This window comes from Lissotriton vulgaris, chromosome 12 (genome assembly GCF_964263255.1).
Source record: "Lissotriton vulgaris chromosome 12, aLisVul1.2, whole genome shotgun sequence".
Lineage (NCBI taxonomy): Eukaryota > Metazoa > Chordata > Amphibia > Caudata > Salamandridae > Lissotriton > Lissotriton vulgaris.
The window spans coordinates 573,618,729-573,640,533 of NC_141700.1; the positions used below are offsets into that span (position 1 = coordinate 573,618,729).

The following is a 21,805-nucleotide window of genomic DNA, read 5'->3' on the forward strand; positions in this document are numbered from 1 at the left end:
TGCTAGCTTCAATTAGTACACAATGCGTAATACAATTCAAAATAGTTTCAAACAGGTGTCCAGTCCCATACGTGTTGCCCAGGGCCCCAGAAATACTTAAGACAAAGTACAATCAATTAACCGGAACACAGCTCCAGAGATGCAAACCTCAAAACCCTGCGAACATCATTGATTTCCCCAAAAACCCGACCGGGAGCTCAGCTTGGGAAGACGGCGGCTGCACTAGTGCTTTTATGAAAGACTTGTGCGCGTGCATGTGCATCTGTGCCAACAAATAATATCCACTCAGCGGTCCTAAAACCGTCCCACATAAGGTTTAAAAACACACCTTAGCACGAGGAGAGAAGATATGTACGTGTGGAATATATATGTAATATTTTACCCCAAATTCATATTCATATGCATGGTATGTACATAAACATTTAAAAAAACACTAATAAAAGCAAAGCTAAAAGCTACCTAATTACAAACAGAATTGCTTAAGCTTAACTAAAGCCGAGACCGTTGCATTGCAAATGCTTGTTGTGGATTATGTCTGACAGGTCGTATCAATTAATTTCGTAAAGACTTTTATGTGATAGATAAAAAATTCAATACAAAAAAAATCGTATCTTTTTGGTAAATTGTTGTAGGCGTGCTGTATCTAGTTTTGTTAATCATGATGCATTTGATTTATATTGTGCTAGTAATATCTAGGTTTTAAAAAGTATTTTTCATCACTTACCCAACGGAACCAATTGTAACTTTATATATAGGGGGAATTACGTCATTATCAGAATTTTAAGTTTTGAATTTGGAGATTCTTTGTCAGTTACATGGATTGCTGCAAAGCTGGGGAATTCGATGCACTTTTATTATCTTTAATCCGTTGCATGCGTCCGACGGCCCTTGCCTTCCGACGTCACGGTGGTCGTAAGACGGCCGGGGGCCACCCAATTTGCACATGCGTGGAATTCACCCTCACCAAGTGGGAATTCCAGCCGCGCCCAAAGTGTTAATATCAGTTTCAAAGGGTACATTCAGAGAAGTGGCCACTTATAAAGAGGAAAGATTACAATATGGTATATTGAAGACCAGCTCCACGGAGTTAGTAATTTGAGAGTCGCTGGACTTTAAAGTATACTTTCTAGGTCTATACCAGTCAAAAAAAGAATATGCATGTTAGACCATATGATAAGGATGGGAAAGGCAAATTACATGACTATTACTGTTACAATATACTGTGGAGCATCTAGGCCAAACCTCCTAGAGAGAGAAAATAGAAGAAGAAAGGGTATCTTGGAAATATTCTAAGAAAAGCAAGACTTCAAAATTGAGCAACTTCAAGTCAAAGTTTGATGAGTTGGACACTGTTTTTAGCTATTTCCCATTATCAGTCTAGTTCTGCAGAGGATGCATTCGTTAACATGCATACGCAAATACATAGACAAGAAACAGCAAACATGAATATGTGTATATGCAAATTCACAGAGAGGTTATAGAAAGGGACTGATTGGGAGCCAGCCACGCCCTGCACTAGCATTTATCAGGGGCGAAAGCATAGATCCTCAATTAGACATCAACGCCTACATTAATAGAGAGCAAAAACATAAAGGAGTCGATTTGAGCTGGAGTGGTTGTGGACTTTGTTTACTGAACAACTGCCAGGGTGGTATAAACTGATCCGTAACAACTGATTTCAATTGATTGAGGTGAAAATCTATAAAGCAGAAGACTGTGTATTCCATCTCTTCCTCCGGGATCTTTATGTGACTCATTAGCCGGTGTCTATTTGACAGCTTTGTGGTCACACACAGATACAAAAAATAAAATACAAATGTTACTTACCCGGGTCAGTGAAAACCGCCCTCAGGTGGCTGACCAGGATCATTAAAGTAATGATATGGATGACAGTTGTATGGATAGGAAACAACACACTGGAAAAAAAATTTTTTAAATGTCAGAAACAAAGAAAGAGTGAAAACAACTGCATAGATAGATCGTTTAAACTTCGGAGTTATATGCATTATCAGAAACTAGAAACAACTCAGGTGGTTATTGGACTTGCCGCATAACATGAAAATCAGGAATCCTGATCAATGTTCAAAGCAGCTTTGCCTCCTAGTGTGGTATGTTATATCGGATAACAGTATTCAATGTACGTTCGTCCATACTGGAAAGTTCACGGCCTATAGATATCCTTAAAACCTGACAACAGTGGAGCCTTCAGTACCTATGTATAAAACCTTAAAACAGCACAATGCAACTCCAGAATCTAGCCAGCTTTCACACAGAAAGGGTACAACTGCCTTGAAGGCCATAGGTATTTGATTAGAGGGCACTAGCTGTAGGCAGAATAATGAGGTTCATACTACCAACACATAGCACATCGTGGGTGCGCGTAGCGTGTAACAGAAATTACCAGGGCCGCTGGAATCATGCGAGTGAGCAAGCGTGGCCGTTTTCGCCCTATTACAGATTTACCGCATTTGTCAAATAATCCATCATTTGGTGCATTATATGTAGATTTAAAGGAAAAAAAATGTTTTCTAACTCAAACGGCTCAAAAGTTACAAAAAATGCAGTGACATGTGTAGCGGCGCAGTGGAAGGCAATTTGCAAAGCTGGACTGGTCACTTTTCTATTGCTTATTGCTATATTTGGATGTTTAACTGGTCATAATGAGGTGCAACCAATGCCCAGGCAGTGCTACCAAGTTTAAATAAGCATTGGAAATGCAATAGGTCTCGCATTAGAAAAGTTGGAGCTATTGGGCTTGTAAATGACAAATATTTTATTTATTTGTTGGTTTTTAAAATAGCTAAATTGATATCTTTGTCATTTACAATGCCAATAGTTCTAACTTTCGCGATTGTGACACCTATAGCATTTGGAATGCAACATGTTTTGTATTTACTTGACTTAGATGGCAGCTCTGGTCGTTAGGCCACATCTCTAGAGAGCAGGAGAGTGCAGCAGGGGAGAGAAGCTCATCAAGGGGTGTCGGAGGATAGGGGGGGCAGCTGGAGTTCTTGGTGCTGGCTTCACTGGCCCGGGACCGTGGGGGTCGATCTTGGGCTAACTTGAGGGTTGGTGATGGGCGGAGTAGGGGCAAGGGGTCTTGTGCTGCACGCAGGCAAGGTATCGCGGGGTGGCAAGTGATTGTGAAAGTTATTGTTTAAAGGAAAGGACGAGGCGGATATTACATGTGTAGCAACATCATATTGTTGGAGTTCACTCGTTGGTGAAGAGGCACGCAAGGTATACTGGAGGGATTAGGCATATATTTGTGAGTAAGGAGCTGGTGCGGGCTCCCAGCAGAGGCGACCAGTAAATTGAGCGATTAAGGCATAGAATGTCATTAAGAGCGGTCCCAGTGAAATGTACGGGTGGTTGGGCTCGGGGTGATAGCAGGGTGCAAAAGAGAAACTGTGGTCGAAGGAAAGGGCGCCAAAGGGATTAGAGGGATGGTGCACCAACGCAGGCAGCCACAGAAGACCCGGCGTAAGGGGTAAGTGGCAGGAAAAAGGGGGTCGGCAGAGGAAAGGAATTGGTAAGACGAGGAGAACAGGGAGGGCGCATCAGCTGCGGGGTGCGAAGGTTAGGGGCTCTCTGGGAGGGAGGGGGGGCTCGGGAGGGACAAAGGGGTGGGGGGGGGCAGGACAGGCGGCGATACGGAAGGAATGGAGGAAAGAGGGGATATTACATGCAGAGCCCATCATGTCGTATGGATGGCACTAGAGGGTGAATAAGCACTAAAGGCATGATGGAATTAAGGATGGATTGTGGATGAACTGGTTGGCTATGAAGGGCGCACAGCAGAGGGTAAGAGGGAAAGTTCACGTTGCAGATACTCGAAGACAGTAATTGAGCCGGGATGCATAAAACGTCATTAGGCGCTGTCTCGGGTAAGTTGTCTGGGGTTTAGGCTCTGGTGGGATGGCGGGATGCAGAAGCTAATAAGGGGTGGGGGACAGAAATGGCGCCAAAGGAAGTGGGGATGGGTCACTACCGCAGGCGGTCAAGTAAGACACGGCGTAAGGGGTGGATCAAGAACAAGAAAAAAGGGGGGTCATCAGAGGATAGGGAGTGGTAAGAGTAGGAGGAGGCGAGACCTATTGCATTTTGAATGCTTGTTGTTTCTGTTAGTGGGCGGGCATTATCAGCCTCTTCACCCCCTAGTGTCTCCCTCTCCTGTCCTGTGTCTTTGCCCATCGGCGGCGGTGGTGCCACAGGTTTTACTTTATAGTCATTGTGCACTGATCTGTGATGTAACAGCTGTGTGGCTATGTTTGCGGAAGTGTGGATACAGTTTATTGGTTTATCTGTATCGTTGCATGCCTTTATGCAGTAATTACTGCAGATCGGCCGAGCCTCAGAGAGCCAAGCCCACTGCATTGCTGCATCCACATGTGCAGAGGGCATTTTGGATATTGATGAGAGCATATTATAGTTGACCTTGGTTTCCATAGCCGATTGTTTTGGGTCTGGGCCAGTGGCTGTGCCACCGGATTGATGCCGGTTTTTCCCGGCTTGCGAGGGGAAGAGAGCTCTACAGGTTTGTTGGAGGCCTGGGCGGCCTGCTGAAATTCAACTTGAATGGTTCAAGTTGAACTTGAAAGCGAACCAGGCAATTGTTTAATATCATGTGCCTGCCGAAGATTAAGAATATGTAGTAATATATCTGTTGCCAACGTGCTTATATCTATTGCCAATATATGGTTGAGGATATTTAATGAAGGTATCCAAAACCTTTTAAAGAAAAAAGATGTGTAACAACCGCATTGTGTATTGACGGTGAAGTATTATGAGCCTCAGGGGTACTGCGGTCAGTACAGATGCGCTAATATTTTAAGAAAACACATTTGGACTGTTTATCCTTTGGTGGGGGGACAAAGAGCAACACATTCGGTTGGCCCGTGGGCTTTCAAGCCCGGGCCGCCCGCCAGTCGACCACCTGATGCCCAATAGCCCTGGTTCAAGCACAAAAGGGTGCGCGGTCAGGGTGTGCTTGCCCACCACCCCCGTGCTAGTGCGGATGCGGCGAGGGCTGGGGCTTGGCAGCAGGGGCCTCTCCCCTGTATTCACAGGACCCTCTGGGCCGTAGTTCAATAGAGCTGTGTTCAGCTATGCCCCAACCTGGCAGTAGTAAGAGACCCTCTTATCCTGCTGCCCATTCTCACACGGCGACAGTAGCGTAGCAAAGGAGGTTTAATGGAGGTGTGTTTATTTCTTATTGAAAAATCTTCTGCCCTGTTCAGAGCCATCGGCGGGATCATAGGGGGAGGGGCGCACTGACGTCTACCAGCACGGTATGGCACACCAAGGCAGGGCTACTGTGGAAGGGAAATCCAGTTTGTATATACGTCACTCCCCGCACTCTCAGCGGACTACCAACAGCAAGAGGGGGGGTTTCAGGGAGCAGTTAGTTACTATGGCTTGCATCAGACGTTGGTCTGAACCCAACAGAACATTTTGCGGCCATGGCGAAGGGCGGGGTATGGACCCAGTCGGAGAATGCAGTGCTCATGGGGCAGCAGGGAGGAGGACTGGCAGGTGGGGGCGTGGGCATAAGTTATGCAGTCTTGGTGCCTTCATCCTTCTAGGCTGGTAGGTTGGTGGCAATTCCTACGAGGGCTACGGACAAATGGGCGGGGTGGTGACGGGGCGCGGTCTGGGAAGGGAGGTGATTGCGGTAAGGAAGGCAGGGAGGACCGGGGGTTCTTGGCGGTGGTGTGGCCTTCAAGGGGGGCAGGGCGTGTAGAGTGGGAAGTTGGGACACTTGGGGATGCAGGTCAGGTATGGGCAAATGCTGGTCAGCGGTTGGGGGATATCAGTATGGCTAATTAGGATGAGTGAGTGATGTGGGGAAGGTCACAGGGCACGGAAGGAGGTGCAGGAGAAATGGGGATATGGGTGACGCTTGGGGAAGGAGATTGAATCCCTGACTGCGGGAGGCTAACGTTGGAGGGTGCGGATGTCCGGGAGGGAGTAACAGGAGTAAGGTTGGATGGAGAAAACAAGACGGAGGGCATTGCTGTGGGGAGGAGAAATGCGACACGGCCGCAGCAGGGGGCGGAGCGGCGATGAGGGAGAGACACGGCCTGGCGGCCGTGAATAGTGTGAAGCAGCAGGGGCCTTTGAAGTGAAGCTAAGCTTCACTTCAAAGGTGTGGGAGGAGTGCTGCTGGGGAACAGATGGCGATTTGATGATGTGTGCGCGTATTTTAGGTCAATGCGCTTGCGCATTGACCTAAAAGCGCACAGGCACAGCATCAAATCGCCAGTCTAGGTAAACCTTGTTTAAGCCCCTATAGTCTCGCTCAATTCGCTTGCGCATTGAGAGGAGAGACATAAAAATGCCGAAATAATGAAGTAATACTATTACAAAATATGCTGCGTTATGCTGCATAATTTGCCTTTTCTCCTGGATAATTTACTCAATCCTGTCGCATGATTTGGCCCTCTCATAATTCCTATGGCCCTGACTACTTTGTTGAGGGTGAAGCATCTGAATTTTCTGCTTCACGAACTTGCATTCATGGAACTATGGTGCCACCATGTGTTTATTTGAGGTATTGCAGGCAAGCCACACGTGTGCGTCTTGCCAATAATTGTTTTTAGTTGCCCGGGTTCTTACGGACTTAAATAAAAGGTATTTAAAGAAGGAAGCCAGAATGCTAGATAAGATGCTAAAGTGGAGCATTTGTATTTCTATATTTGGAAGATGCCACTATACATAGATTAAATGTAGTAAATAGAAGCTCTGTTGTAAAAATAGAGTTCTGTAATAATTCGTACCTAGTGGTCCACATTAATCCAAATATTTGCTGTTGCTCCCCCAATTAATCAGCCAGAGTGGAGCTCCTATTTGTGGCACAGTGTTGCAGATGCTACTGACTTCTCAACATTGGAGCACTGCAGGTGACTGCCAGACCAAGTTCAGGAGGCCACGGGGCAGGCAGGGTGAATTGATAGCCACTGGTGTCCTGTGGGCCATCCAAATACAGCTCTTCAAACTGTGCCAAATACAACCCTTTCAGCAATTGACTCTCACAGTAGCCAAGGTGAGCAGTCACTGGGTTTTCTGGGATATGTTGCGTGGCAGCCAACCTTAACAATAAACCAACAGACAGGAAGGGGTAAATCCACATGTGTAGATTCAGTCCTGTATGACTACACCCAGGAATAACTTTACACTCATAGATAGTAAAGTTACTCCTAGGATCAAACTTAAATGTCTCCACCCCCTGGTGCAGTCTCGTACCACATGATTTATAGGTGTAAAATTCCTACACATAATTTATGTAATACTATTTCCTATGAGGTATTATTTTAAGTCCCTGCAGCTATAATTTTCTATGGGAATATGCTACAGTACCTGTGAGTGGCCATGCGTGTACTTGACTTACTTCAAGGCCAGGCTGACGTGCATTTACTTCTGTTCCGAGTAGCTTATGAATAGCGATAGGCTTACTCTTTTGCGAGTGGGTGTCTGGGTTTAAATGTCCAACCCTAAACCCCTCCTTATCAATACATTAACTATCTCCCATGTTAAGTGTAAATATTTCTATTTTCCAGCTACTCCCCAAGGTTCGTCCACCATCTACTAATACAACGTATACCTAAGAGTGCGTAGATCTCTGCACACAGGGCGGGGCAGTCCATATACAAAAGACAGTAGAGGTCTCCGCCCATATGGTTGTGAACAGCATTTTGTAGTACTAGTAGGACTATTTTTGCACCACTAAATGTACTGCAACATGCAGTTTGTGAATAGGCCACACAAACTTCAATGTTCAGCCCAGCGCTTATATTTTAATGAAAATAATGCACTTTTAACCACAGCAGTACTAAATACTATACAATGCAATCAATCATACAAGATATAACCCCTTGGTGTGATTCTTCTTGATGGTGGGAACCCCTTGGTTCCCCTTTACCAGTCCGTCCTGGCCCTTTTCTGGTTGGTTCCCCACTACTGGTAATCATGTAAAGCATGAATCAAGCCCAGGTGCAGTCTTTATATTTCGCACACTCGAATACAAATTCAGGTCAAGATTGTTTTTGAGTCTCACCAAGTTGTGGTGTGTAGATAGGTCATTGTCTGTTACTTGCTCCTCTAGAGGCCAGGCTAACCTTCATCGTCTGATGCGAGGGTCAGGGGAGAGAGGATCTACCATGGCTACCAGGTATGCAAGGCACAGACCAAGTCTATCTAAGCGCCTGCCAAGACCAGTCCCAAAATGCTGTGACTCGGGTGCAGGTGTGGAGCTGGCTGCAACAGTCTCCTTGGATCACGGACCTCACTTTGGAATCCAATGGCAGTTTCAGCCCAACAGGCCAATGGTGATCCCATAAGTTGTAGCTTCAAACTGGAGCAAAGACAGATGCAGTCGCAATTGTGCCCATGGTGATCATGGCAACTGCAGAACCCGACCTAGACAAAGTCAGGTGCAGCTTGTAGCTGTTCCTGCCAGGAAGCACAAGTGAGTGTCACGGAAACCCTCTGCCACATGGGTCACTCTCAGACTCACTGTCCCGCAGCTGTGTCTCGCAATCTTTATCTCTAGCTCGCTCAGACCCAAAAAGCGCATTCAAGTTCAGTAAAGGAGGCTAATTCGGTCTCCAGAATTGATGTCACTACTTTGCTTGCACCAATCTATTTTTGGAACAGTGCTGAATTTAAAATGGGAGCCATAAAAGTACAGAAAAAACGTGCCCAGTGTTAACAAAACTTTTGTTGTCAGGCTTTCAATGCAAATCAGCAATCTTTTATTGCAGATCACATGTGATGATGTGAGCACAGTGTAGTAATAAGAGTTGAGATTGGCAGTCACTATCATAATTTAACATTTTTTTGTTATTTGTGCTGTTGACGTAAAGATCTGTGTTTCTTGCTTAGATACAGACCTTTCATGAAGACGCGTTTCTTTCAGTTTCAGAACATTTTTGGGCAGAGAAGGATTTGTTACGAGGTAGCCATTATCTAGGGTAAATGCAGTGGTCTGAGGGATTGTGTGACAGGGGTGTTTATTTAAGGAAACCGGATTCACAGCTTGCAGTGCATATGGCTTGATCAAGCATTTCGTTCCTTCCCCAGTTCCCATCTTGGAGCAATTGCGAGACGCTGCTCTAGACCATGTTTGCTTTTCTGGCATAGCTGGATTCGTTTCGAGATCTTACTTTCTTTTTGCAGTTCAATGTTTGATGTTTTATTCCACACAGGTTTCTTTTTTAACATGTGTTCTTATTTGAGTCACAACACTATCACAGTAACACCAGTTAGGGGACAGAAAATTGGCTAAAAGCCATTTACATTGGCAACCCAATAGCTTGGAGCTCGGGCTGTGCCGAGGCCTATTAGCTTTACCAATGCTTGTTCTTTCAAGTGTCCTCTTCAGGCCGCTCTTCAGATACAGCCGTCGGCGAGAATGATGCAGTTAGCATAGGACTGTATCCAACCGGTTGCATCAACAGCACAGGCACAATGAAATGTAAGGTTACTACACCTGACTACCATCCCAAATGAAGGAGAAATTAGGGCCAACCAAATGGGCAGGGCTGCCCTAGAGACTTCCTCAACTCACACAAGAGAAACTACAGTTCCTACCCACCCCTGCCATCCACCAATTACAATGCTCATCGGCAAATCCGTTGCTATAAGCAGAAGCACAGTGCTGTGCAGTCTAGCTGAGAAATGTTAGCCATACATGTGGTCTCACTGTACCAGGTTGCTTTTGAAACAATAGGATCTCACATTGCTAAAGAAGACTACATGGACTACTTCAACCATGTCCTCACATTCAATAATTGTTGCCGACATTCAATAATTGTTGCCGACAGCCCTTCTGGTCTTGACGTCCTCTAGGGCCATTCTGATTCCATCTTTGAAGACCAACACAAGAACACTGCCAACGTCCACTGCAGTCCAGAAAATAAGTACTTTCAAGCTGAGAATAAAAAGCTTTGAGAACTTCTATTTTTATCTATGGGGAGACAATAGGTGTGGTGACTCAGCATTAAGTCCTCTTCTCCTTGTGTGTGAGTACCAAAGGCAAGATAGTGCTTCATATTGAAAGGTGGGATTTGCGGTATGGCTATTGATTCAACATCATTCACAAATATGGAAAGGGTAAAAATCTAGACTGTTCACCACTCTTCCTCTTGGCTACATTTATTTATTTACAACAGCACCTCAATAGATGGGAGCAGCCAGTCAAAGAGGTGACAATGCCTGCTGGAATACGTAGAAATAAATACTGTGAAAAATACTAGAATAAATGTGTTGGAGTACCTATTTAGTGATGAAGGAAATACAGAAACAGAAAGGACAATGCCCCCAACTAAGAAACTAAACAGGAGAGATTACATCTCCAGATTTGAAGGACGTTTGGTGTTATACTCCAATGAAATTCAGATTCGGATCAGTATTCTAATGCTTGACGAAACTCGGGCATCAGCTCAATGGATTAGGAAACTTGGGTTTCAGTTCAAGTGACTATCTACATATTCCTGTCCTACAGGTTATGACTCAATACCCTGGAGAATCACTTCAAAAAAGTCACAGTGGATGCAGAGTGAAGAGAAGAAACAGGCAGCAACGACAGAGGAAAAGCCAGAGAAAAAGAGGCACAGAACTTGCATTGCCGGGGTGTTCTGGGGAAGTCTTCTTGTTAAGGACGCTTTGCTAGCTGTCTTCTATCCTCCCTTCCAGCCTTGCCAGTACATATCAAAATGGCTGCAATAACCCTGCTAACTTTACTGACAGGCTGTGTCGCCCAGCGAGATCTGGTTCTATGAGGCTGCTGTGGTCCTGATCGCCTGCCATCAACGACACCGGACACCAGTTCCGTTCAGGAAAAGGAAGTCGAGGCAGACGACGATGACCAGGGACAGAGAAGGACGTTGTGCATGACGCTGTAAGAATACTAAGAATAAAGATTACCTTAATGATTGGCGGTTTCCTGTCGTGATTGCTTGAACGGTCTTGTGCTTCTTTTCTTTTCTTTTTTTCTTGTGCTCTTATCGGCACCTTCCTTTTCTGCTGTCTTTTCTTCTCTTATTTTCTTTTGTTCTAATGTCTTTTCTTTATTTTTTCCTTTCTCCTTTTATTTGCACTGTCTTGTGCTTCTGTTCTGTGAACCTAGTGTTCTTCGGCACTTTTTCGTTTTTCCTTTGTTTTGCCTGTTCCTAAGATGGCCGCCGCTTCTTTGTGCCCTGCTATTGGTCCTTTTTGCCTTCTTCCAAGATGGCCGCCGAAATCTCATGCGATTTTGGAGTCAATCTCGGTGCTTGCCTGACCGCCCGGTTATTGTTGGCGCTGATTGGCTGTTGCGCCTGACCGAAAAATGTCCGCTCTCGCGAGAGTTCGCGCATTATTTTACTTTCTCAAACGCATTTTGTAGATCAGGTCACTTACCGGCGCTACTCCTGCCAGTCAGCTCAGATCTTGCTCTGCGCTGTTGTCACGGCCGTGGTGGGCTCTCGCGCTGTGACTTCTTCCTCATCCGACCCAGGGTGAGCTCCTGGTGTTGCTTTCCTTGTCTTTCGGGTACCAGAAGGAGTAATAAAGGAGGAAATGTTGGCATTCAAAAAGATCCATGAAGAGCTCTGAGAGACCAAGAATGGCATCATGATGAGAGGAACAAGAATAGTAATGCCCAGAGCACTGAGGAAACAGACGGTAGATCTGGCACATGAATCACACAGAGGCATGGTAGCAACAAAGAAAATGCTATGGAAAAAAGTGTGGTTCCCGGGACTAGACAACATGTTTGAGGCCGCAATCACTAAATGCCATGTCTGCCAAGTGACAGGGCAGCCGTCCAAGCCGGAACCGCTAAAAATGTCAGAACTATAGAAGGCGGTGTGGACCGAATTGGCAGCCAACTTCTATGGCCCCCTGGAGACAGGAAACTATCTGTTAGTGATAATAGACAAATTCACCAGATTTCCCATTGCACGGCAAGTGGCGTCAACGTCTAACGTGACGCTGCCAGTCATGGATGATGTCTTTGCAGAATGAGGATCTCCACAAACTCTAAAGACTGACAATGGCCCGCCCTTGTCAGGAGAGGAGTTCAGAAGATTCATGGACTACCTAGGGATCCGCCACCGGAAAATAACGCCCCTGTGGCCACAGGCGAATGGGATGGCAGAAAGGTTCATGGGAACGATCAAGAAGGCTATACAACGAGTTAAGATAACTCAGATATTGATAGGGCAGGCCCTATGTCAGATACTAAGGGACAACAGAAACACTCCTCACAGCTATATGTCTAATGAGGTAATGTCAAGAAATGTGTGTTTTGGAACAAGGGGGGAGATGTCGTGCCCTGGAGAGTGGTCACTAGGACCCTGCAGCACGAGTGTGGGAGGGGGCCGACACCGGACACCAGTTCCGGTCAGGAAAAGATAGTCGGGGCAGACGACGATGACCAGGGACAGAGAAGGACGTTGTGTATGACGCTGTAAGAGTACCAAGAACAAAGATTACCTTAATGATTGGCGGTTTCCTGTCGTGATTGCTGTGCAAGGACACGACACAGCTCAGATATGCACAGAGTGAGTGAGAGAATGTACCTGTGTGTAATTAAATTAAAGAATGCAGTAGCGGATGCATAAGATGAGAGCTGTATCACCAAGAGTTGAAGACGAAACAATTGTGTCGGAATAAGAAATGTGCCGAAATTATTCACTGCAGGTTCAAGATTCTTACGCTACTGTTTCCCCCTGTTCAACACTTTCTGGGACAGAACAACTCCTTTTACCAGATCATTCACATCAATGGTCATGGTACACTTAGTATGATGCGACCAAGGTGGTAAGGTAGGAACTTTAAAGATAGCTTATTTTATAGATTTGAACGCCATTTTTTGTACCTTTAATCAGTCAAATTGGATTTTTTCCAAGTGGACCCGTCATCATAGCGAACCCAACCTCAAACCTTTTGTAATATTCACAGAGCCCAGAAATGTTCTCAATTGTTTTCGTTTTTCAGGGCACCCATTTGCTTAATTGGTTTTTACAAGTTCTCTTTTGGCTCAGTTCCTTTTGATGAAATCCTGTGACCGTAACGTTCAACAGTTACAGCCAGTGGCCTAACGAACGTTGAGGGAGCCCCTGTACAAAGTACATGCAGGGGCCCTCGACACTGCAGATCCAGTTCGAAACTCTCAGGCTAAGTACCTTCCAGTGGCGGAGGAGGGCCCCACACACCACTGGCGCTGCAAGGGCTTTTGTTGCGCCACTGGGTGCAGCCAAGCCAAAGAATTTGCACTTTTCACAAAGAACACATTATCTTACCCAGTAAAATAGGCAAACCGCCTTCCAATCTTCAATTGAGTTTTTCCACAATTTAATTAAAAACCAATACATCATCCTGGAAGGTGATCACTCATTGCATGTGCCCAAATAAAGACTCACAGCTCACACCCCTAAATCTACTCCCTCACAACTCACCTTTCCCTCACCCCAGCCGGTACGAAACACGGGAATTCCTGGCAGCCCAAGAGCCCACACCACTACTCCTCACCCTCAAAATAGGATCCACTCACCAACAACATACTTAACAGCCCAGCTCAGTCCAAAATATCACCACTAATCACTTCCCCTACCTACCAACTCCTCCAGCCACCATCCCACATACAAACCACACGTTTCCCCTCGCAGACCTCTCAGGGAGCCAAGCGAGCTGTTCATGGTACCAACTCCTACTATCCAACATCCCCTCGTGCCAAGACGCTGAAGACAAGTTCAAAGAGGCCCATTCTACTCTTACATCAGCCCATATTTACCAACAATGTACCAAGACATCTCAAATCTCACTCCCACCGACTTTCACTCTATGACTCTGGACAACCCTAGCCCATACAATATGAAGCAAAACACCTGCACTCCCTCCTCATTAAATCAAATGCCCATGTCCAAGCTAAATGAGAGACTAACACGCATTGAAAACAGACTAGAGAATGTATTGCAGGGTCTCAACAATATCACAATAAACCTAAACATTTTCAGAATCCTGCCTATCACCCTCCCTAGATGCAACAGCAGACAATTCCTAAGAAGAGCCAAGACACTGCCACACTGCTGGATCACAAAGCCTTTCAACAACAAAGCACAGAGGCTTAAAGAACGAGTTGCGCAATGTCTCTGAGTGAGGCAAGGCAGCTAGCCAAATCCTACAAATTGGTACCTAATAGAACTAACCCCTCCTCTAAGATCCAGGTTATCACTGGATTAGAGAGAAACACCACACCAACAAGAATGACCAGACCATCAGCACACCTCATCAATATCCCTTGGACGGGTTACCCAGCGCTGGTTCACATCCTTCCCTCAAAACCGCTCTCAACTGGGGTGTCCCACAATGCTCTGTCCTCTCGCCCACTCTGTTCAGTGTCTACATGGAACCCCTCACCATCATCCTCAACCAGGAAAACATCTCCTTCCATCTATATGCAGATGACATCCAGCTCTACATGGAAATCTCCTCACTAGACAAATGACACTGGCTAAATGACACCTTCAAAGATGTCCAACACTGGCTAAATCAACCACCCAAAACTCAACCAAGCTCAGACAGAAATTCTCCTCATCTCAAAAACAGATCAGTCCACTTGGATGGTAGAATGGTTAAACGCCATAGAGGCTTTTAACTGCAATATAACACCAGCTGGCTCTGTCAAATCTCTATGATTCACACTGGACCCCAAACTGATCGAAACAGGCCACACAAAGAACAGTGTGAAGACTGCCTTCTACAAGCTGAAACTTCTCCACAAAATCAAACCATACCTACCGCCGAACAATCTCAAATCTGCCACACACGCGCTGGTGTTGTCTACTATGGGAACTCCGTCCTCACAGGTTCGGCCAAATCCCACCTTGCACTCCAAAGAACAAATCTAAAAGCAGCAGCCAGAATAGTCACAGGAATCAAACATTATGACCACATCTCCGCTGAAATAACGGAATTGGCTCCAGATTGAAGGTCACTGCAGCTTCAGAGTGCCTGCCTTACTCACCAAGCTCCTCACACTGGGAAACCTCCTGACCTTGCTGCAAAACTCAAAAAGGCAGGTCAGATGAGTAAAACGAAGAAACTCAAAGACCCTACTCCTCATTCCCCCGACAGCCCACAAACAAAAAACACTGGCACGGTCTTTCTTGAGCAATGCCTCTAAAATCTGGAACTACATACCAGTACATATCAGGATGAACCCTTTCCCTTCCTGTACTTCGAGACATCTAAAGGATCTCTTCTTCATCCGACATCCCAACTAATGGATCATCAATCGCCCAATGTTACAGATTCTCCTTTCCGCTCTCCCTACATCTCCTCCTTGTCATTTGTCCTCCTTCGTGCTCAACCACTGACTTGATCAGACTTTACTCAGCTGTCCTTATTATACATGCTATTGTGTTATGAACATTTACTGATGTGAAGCGCTCCGATAGCCCCGCGATTTTGCCAGCAGTATATAAAGCTCTTAAATAAATAAAACATTTTCTAGGACACAGAGGAGTTAAACCCCTTCTCAAAAGGATTTTGTGATGGTGAAATGCACAATCCAAGCTGATAAATGTGGTAACAGATCTACTCTCTCTGAAGTAAGCAGCTTGTAAGTTCAATTGTAGAAAATGTGTCGTTTCCGATGCGGACACCCACTCCTGATTCTTTGGTAGAGTATGGCAAGCAACAACTTTTTGTTTATTCATTGAGCATGAACATGCAGAATCTCACTGAGCACAGATATGCACAATCTATTTTAGACTGATTTTATTTTAACTAAAAGAAGTGGGAAAACAAACTATGACGCATCTACTGGCCCTATGGATTTTTCATGGCCCATGGTCTTCAAAATCTTACTTAAATCTTCACTCAGAGTCTGACACATTTCTTTCTTAAGGTTTGAAAAGAATGGTATTTGCTTTCAAGCCAATTTGATGCGGAAAAATGTCCAATTCTTCACCAATACACCACTGTACTTGGAAATCAGATAGTCTTCTCACTCAGATAGGAATGGTCAAACAAAGACTCGTTGTTGTATCACAATTTCCTTGGAGTCGCCAATGCTGCAAATGTTGCCCTTTTATAGCTATACGTATGTTTCCCAAACACGGATTCCTGAAACTGAACAGTGGTAACAAAAATAATCTTTTCCCCACACTTCACCTGTATGCAAAAATATGAACATCACTGGACTACAATCTACTGTTTTGGAAAAAATAAGAACCAGAAACAACAATAAATTGGGATTCCAAATCAGCTAACACTTTTAAACCTAGTCCATAAATTTCAATATTGCACAAAAGAGGGGACATCAGGCACCTCATCCAACGTGAAAAACTCCATCGCTTGTCACCTCCTGTCACTGCCTTAGTCCTGAATACTCAAAACTAACTTGGCAACCTCCTCAAATAACATTAACATTTTTTACCACACTGATTGCCCTTTCCTTACAATTACACACAGGGACTAAGTAACTCATTTATTACATCTTAAATATTCCTTGTCCTCGGCTGGACACTTTTACCTCTGAGCGAAATGACTTCTGTATCCACATATAAAGCATTTTCCTTTGCTAATAACTATGTTTATTGTTATATTTCCATTTTCTCACTTTTTTTATTAGTAATGGAATTAACCATGGTAAATCCTACTTTACCTGTGTAGTACTCTACACTTATAGCATCATCTGTAACTTTCAACAAAGATGGATTACGAGGTTTCAAAACCTGCTCCTGAATATTTTTGCTACAACAAAAGACAACAATTTGACATATTAAAAACTCAACCAAATTACAAAAGCCAATATTGCAGACAAAATGTAAAGAGACACCACCTAAGCTTCAATTGGTTAATCATACACCTAGTAAGAATGGTATGTCTTTACATACAAATTACTTTGTAATATGTGGTTCCAAAGTGAAATGTTGGTTTAATCTATCCAAAGCCTTAGTAAAACATCATCATCTCATTCTGCCCTTCCCACAGGTGATGTCCCAGATGGAAGGTGCTCAAAAATGTTCTGTCACTCTATGACCAGGGGTTCTCCACCTAAGCGAAAATGTGACTAAGGCGGAACATTCCCACGGGGATACTGGCAACAGACAGAAAAGAAATGTCTCACCGGGTAGCGCTCCTTCCTAACCCAGGTGCTTTCCAGGGTTAACATATTTACAACAAGGGGTGGTGAGGGACAGAGTCTCTGAATTAAGCAGAAAGCTCTCACCCAGTCAAGAGATCAGGGCTAGATCCAACACCGTTTTCTAAATCGTTTTTGGCCACTATAGGTGTGGCAGGGTATACTCAGACATGAGTCCCTTTCTCACTGCTCCATCAGGATTCAAGCAAGCCGGGCCGAAAAGGCTGAAATGCCAGAAACCGGTCCCCGGTAGCTTGTCTCCTTTCTGGTAAAGAATTGGCTTGGTAGTTTAGTCTGCCCTGTTCCCATGATGCACTGGGCCAGGGACAGACTGATTTGCATATAGCCAGGTTCTGAGCTGGGATGGGGCAGTGAGATAAATAACGGTGATGGATCAAGCCCTGATCTTTGGACTGGGTAAGAGTGGTCTGTTTAACTCAGACACTCTGTTCATCATCACCCCCTTTTCTAAATCGTTTTTGGCCACTATAGGTGTGGCAGGGTATACTCAGACATGAGTCCCTTTCTCACTGCTCCATCAGGATTCAAGCAAGCCGGGCCGAAGAAGGCTGAAATGCCAGAAACCGGTCCCCGGTAGCTTGTCTCCTTTCTGGTAAAGAATTGGCTTGGTAGTTTAGTCTGCCCTGTTCCCATGATGCACTGGGCCAGGGACAGACTGATTTGCATATAGCCAGGTTCTGAGCTGGGATGGGGCAGTGAGATAAATAACGGTGATGGATCAAGCCCTGATCTTTGGACTGGGTAAGAGTGGTCTGTTTAACTCAGACACTCTGTTCATCACCACCCCCTTTTCTAAATCGTTCCAGGGTTAACATCAGTCTGAAAATGCAGATGTATATGAGCAAGACATGCAGTTACTGCTGACAGCAGTGGCTGATGGGGAAAGAAAGCCTTACTTTATGCATCCAGGGGAACTAGACAAAGATGCCCCTTGTCACTTCTCCTCTGTTGCCCTTCTAATTGAACTGGTAGTGCAGAGGAAAAGCCAACTAAGGAAATGGAAGGAATGCTTTTTGGTAGAATGTTCCCTAAGATACACCTTTTTTGTGCATGATATATTACTGACATACAACAGAGAAATCTGTGCCCAGAGGGGTCACCATTTTGCAAAGATGTCAGGTTTTTAGGTGAACTTTGAGATGGCCATAATGATTGTTAAAGACCAACAATCAGAAACAATGTAGAGACCAGAGGCATTATCTGCCCTAAATGAGTCAGAGATGGAATCTGGTACCCTGGTATGTATTTCACGCTAACGATCTATGGCCTATATAAAGCAAATTATCCCACTATACTTGGTGATTAGACTGACCAGCAAAAATGGAAACTGTGTTTAACCCATGGCTTGGTACGAATGTGGTTCTTAAATTAATATCCTTCCAAGCATTCCTGGTGGCTGTACCATTGTATAGTAGTTCCTATATCCCTAATAGGCTCTGCGCATTGGAATAATACACACTATAGATTTGACATAGGACTGAGGTCAGTATGTCTCCATCGAGTACATTAAACTTAATTGTGTGTCTGTGCCAGCTAACTCAGAGGTCACTAGAAACACTCTCGAATGAACAAGAAGGGATTAGTTTCTGACAACCGCATAAACATAACAACTTTGTTTCCCTTAGAGTCAAGACAATATCTTCAGAGTCGTGGAAACAATAGATTACAGTTTCACTTAGTCAATCGTGCATGCTTCGTTCCTACAGAGTTGCATGGAAATAGATAGACGGGGAGTTTCAATAAAAAGGGTTTATTGAACAGTCTTATTTCTCATGCAAGAGATATGAACTGCTACAATCGTAAGACAGAATGCAAAGTATAATGCGTACAGCGTGAACAGTAATATAAAATAGTACTGTAATAGCATGGTCTGTAGCTAGGACATATATAAAAATACATACACAAATAACACAGGCTAAAATACTCAACTGATGCTTCTAAAATAATCCTACCCCAGTGACCTAACCTAAGTCTAGTACGAGGGAAGAAGTAGGTGCTGTTTAGCTATAGTTTTGTTTAGTTGTGCCAAGAATTGCCAAAGGTTTCTCTAGGTTCTAATCAGCTCCATACCTTTAGAAAGAGAGAGGTTGGTATCTCTTTCCCGGGACTTGATCTCTAACACCCCGCAAGGGGCGTCAGAAACACAGGAGCTGGATTCTCAGCGAGGAGGATGACAGCGTCTGGTCAGTGCATCAGTTGGGGAGATGACTTCCTTCGGGACTTGCTGCGGCGAGCTGCGTCGTGCAAGTAGGTAGCCGAAACGCACCGAACCGTGCCTTGCCATAGCAAGTGAAGGTATATTTATACCTTGAAGGTGTTTAGGAATGCCAGTATTGATGTAAAAGTCGGGCATAAGAACGTCATGAATGAACCCCTAAGGAATAGATGTTCATGCATAATAAATGAGTTCTTGGAGAAATCAATATCCAAGCAAGGGGAAGTCCTAAAGGTTTAAGAGTCTGGTTTTCCAAGAACTTGTAGTGACGTAGATGAACGGATGTAAGTAGCCATGTCTGTATTTGGGTAGCAAGGACTATGCCTAAATAAGGGCTGGAGTTCTATGCTTAAATAAGGGCAATGTGAATTGTACCTAAATAAGAGCATGAAACAGGAAATTCTTACGGAATCTAAATCGATACACAACAACATCACAAACTGTGGCCCACTACATAAGGCCTGGGATACATTTTTCAATAACAGTAGGATACCAACACTACCAAAACCATTGATGAGGAGTATCAAAAGAGAGGGGGCGCTTGTACTCTCAGACACTAGGGAATTACACTGTGGCCAAACTGTGGATCGTGAGAGAAACAAAAAAGTATTGGACTTCTTGGGAGTTGGTCCAATTAGATGAGCAGGGGTGTGGAATTCCTATAGCCAGACGCCCAGGACATATTGTTTGGAGTCATGGGCAACAAATTTCCATGTGTATTTTGTCCTTGGGACAAGTAGGCCCAACCCCCTGCAGCACAAACCCTTAGGCTGCCAGTTTGAAGTACCACATTATGGATATGGGTAGGGCACTGTCTGCAGTTGAGGGAATAGTTTTGTCCATATGTTAATGCTGTTCAAACTTGTATTTATGGTTCATTAATTGAAAGCCTTTATTATTAGGGTAGGCACTCTAAGTAAATGTTGTAAGCTCTGACTGCACTTCTGACAGTGGTTCCAGTATAAAAATGTGTACACATGTTTTCAAAGTTTAGCAGTATGAGGCTATGTATAATGCTCCCAGAAGGCTCTCGGATTTGATGCAAATATTTGCAAAAGCTTGAAAGCAAGACTGAGGATTATTTTCTTTCAAAATAGAACATATATAAATAAATGAAAGCAGGGATAAAAACGTTTCACTAAACTTCTGTAGCATTTCAGGTACCATTTCTTTGCAGCATCATTTGGTAACATGCGTTGATGCATGCTAGTATTTCCCAAAAATATTCATAATGGAAAATCAGTGTAACCAGTTTCAATAAGATTATGGGAAACAAACAAGCCTTGGCAAAGTAAGTGGGTCTGAAATTGGTGGTCAGTTTGTCAATGTGTGAATTGTTTTGGCGTGGTTTTTGTAAAACCTTATTGTTGTGGGAGCTGGTGGGCCCTCTCTATTATAACAAACATTGGCAAAAGCAAAAATAGTTTTTGGTCTCAAAAAGCACACACTACCACAGTAGTTTCTGGCACTGAACAAAACTACTTTGTGTGCCGATATGCTACTTGTGAAAGAGCAGAATACTGTCGCTCAGAGTGAAGTCAGTCAATACAGAGAGGGAGAGACAGAATTTTAATAAACGCAAAACACCATGGTGAACTCCAGACCAAATTAGGGGCTTAATTATTAAAGAAATTCTCAAAAGTGCACCCATTGTATATGTCCTTGCATTATGTGCAGTTATACGGCTTTCGTGAATTCCCAAGAATTTACAGAAGTAGGACAAGAAATAGTACTCCTAGGCAATTTTTGTGAACTGCATTTTAGCATGAGCAAATATATGCATGTGTAGATCTACTCATGCGAAAATCTGAGTGTTTGTAAGTTGACTTTACCTACAACCACTTTTTCCCCAACTCTGGAAGACGGTTTACGTCTGCCATTGTCAGGAGTAAATTTCCAACATTTCTCAGTATGGGAAAAGATTAGAGAAGAGTTGTTAGAAACCCTTAAAACATGCAAGTTAGTAGGTTTGTGCAAATTCAAAAGGGCATTATAATCCTAGAACTATTGCTTACCACTACCTTCAGCCCCAGCATGTACATCTGCGGAAACAAGATGACGTAAAGGGATTGCACGTATTTAAACACTACTATGATATGAGCCCCGGCATAATCGGAGAGATTATATCAGAGCTCTTATATAATAAGATTGCAGCCTTAATTTTTCGCCACACTCATGGCACCTAAGGGACAAATGGATTTTGTTACAGGACAAGTAGATTTATGAAGCAACCTGTCCCATGGACAAGTAGATATTTTAATAAATCCCACACCCCTGGATGAGCCACTGTGGGATCTGCTTTGGATCCCCCAAACACCATAGCCCGGTTGACAGGTAGTAGGGCATGTTTCCCAGAATTATAAGGCAATATAGTTAAAAAATAAATAAAGGGAATCTCATCATTCCTGTCACCATTTGTGCCGCTGCCACACAAT

At 44.3% G+C, this 21,805-nt stretch overlaps 1 protein-coding gene across 1 annotated transcript in view; it reads right to left on the reverse strand.

Moving 5' to 3' along the window:
- LOC147677776 (palmitoyltransferase ZDHHC21-like) overlaps nt 1-21,805 on the reverse strand; it is an 85,864-nt gene that overhangs the window by 55,436 nt on the left and 8,623 nt on the right. Inside the window, exon 2 of the mRNA XM_086945433.1 lies at nt 1,828-1,916. Coding sequence (XP_086801559.1) covers nt 1,828-1,916 — 89 coding nt within the window. The remainder of the gene's footprint in view (nt 1-1,827; nt 1,917-21,805) is intronic.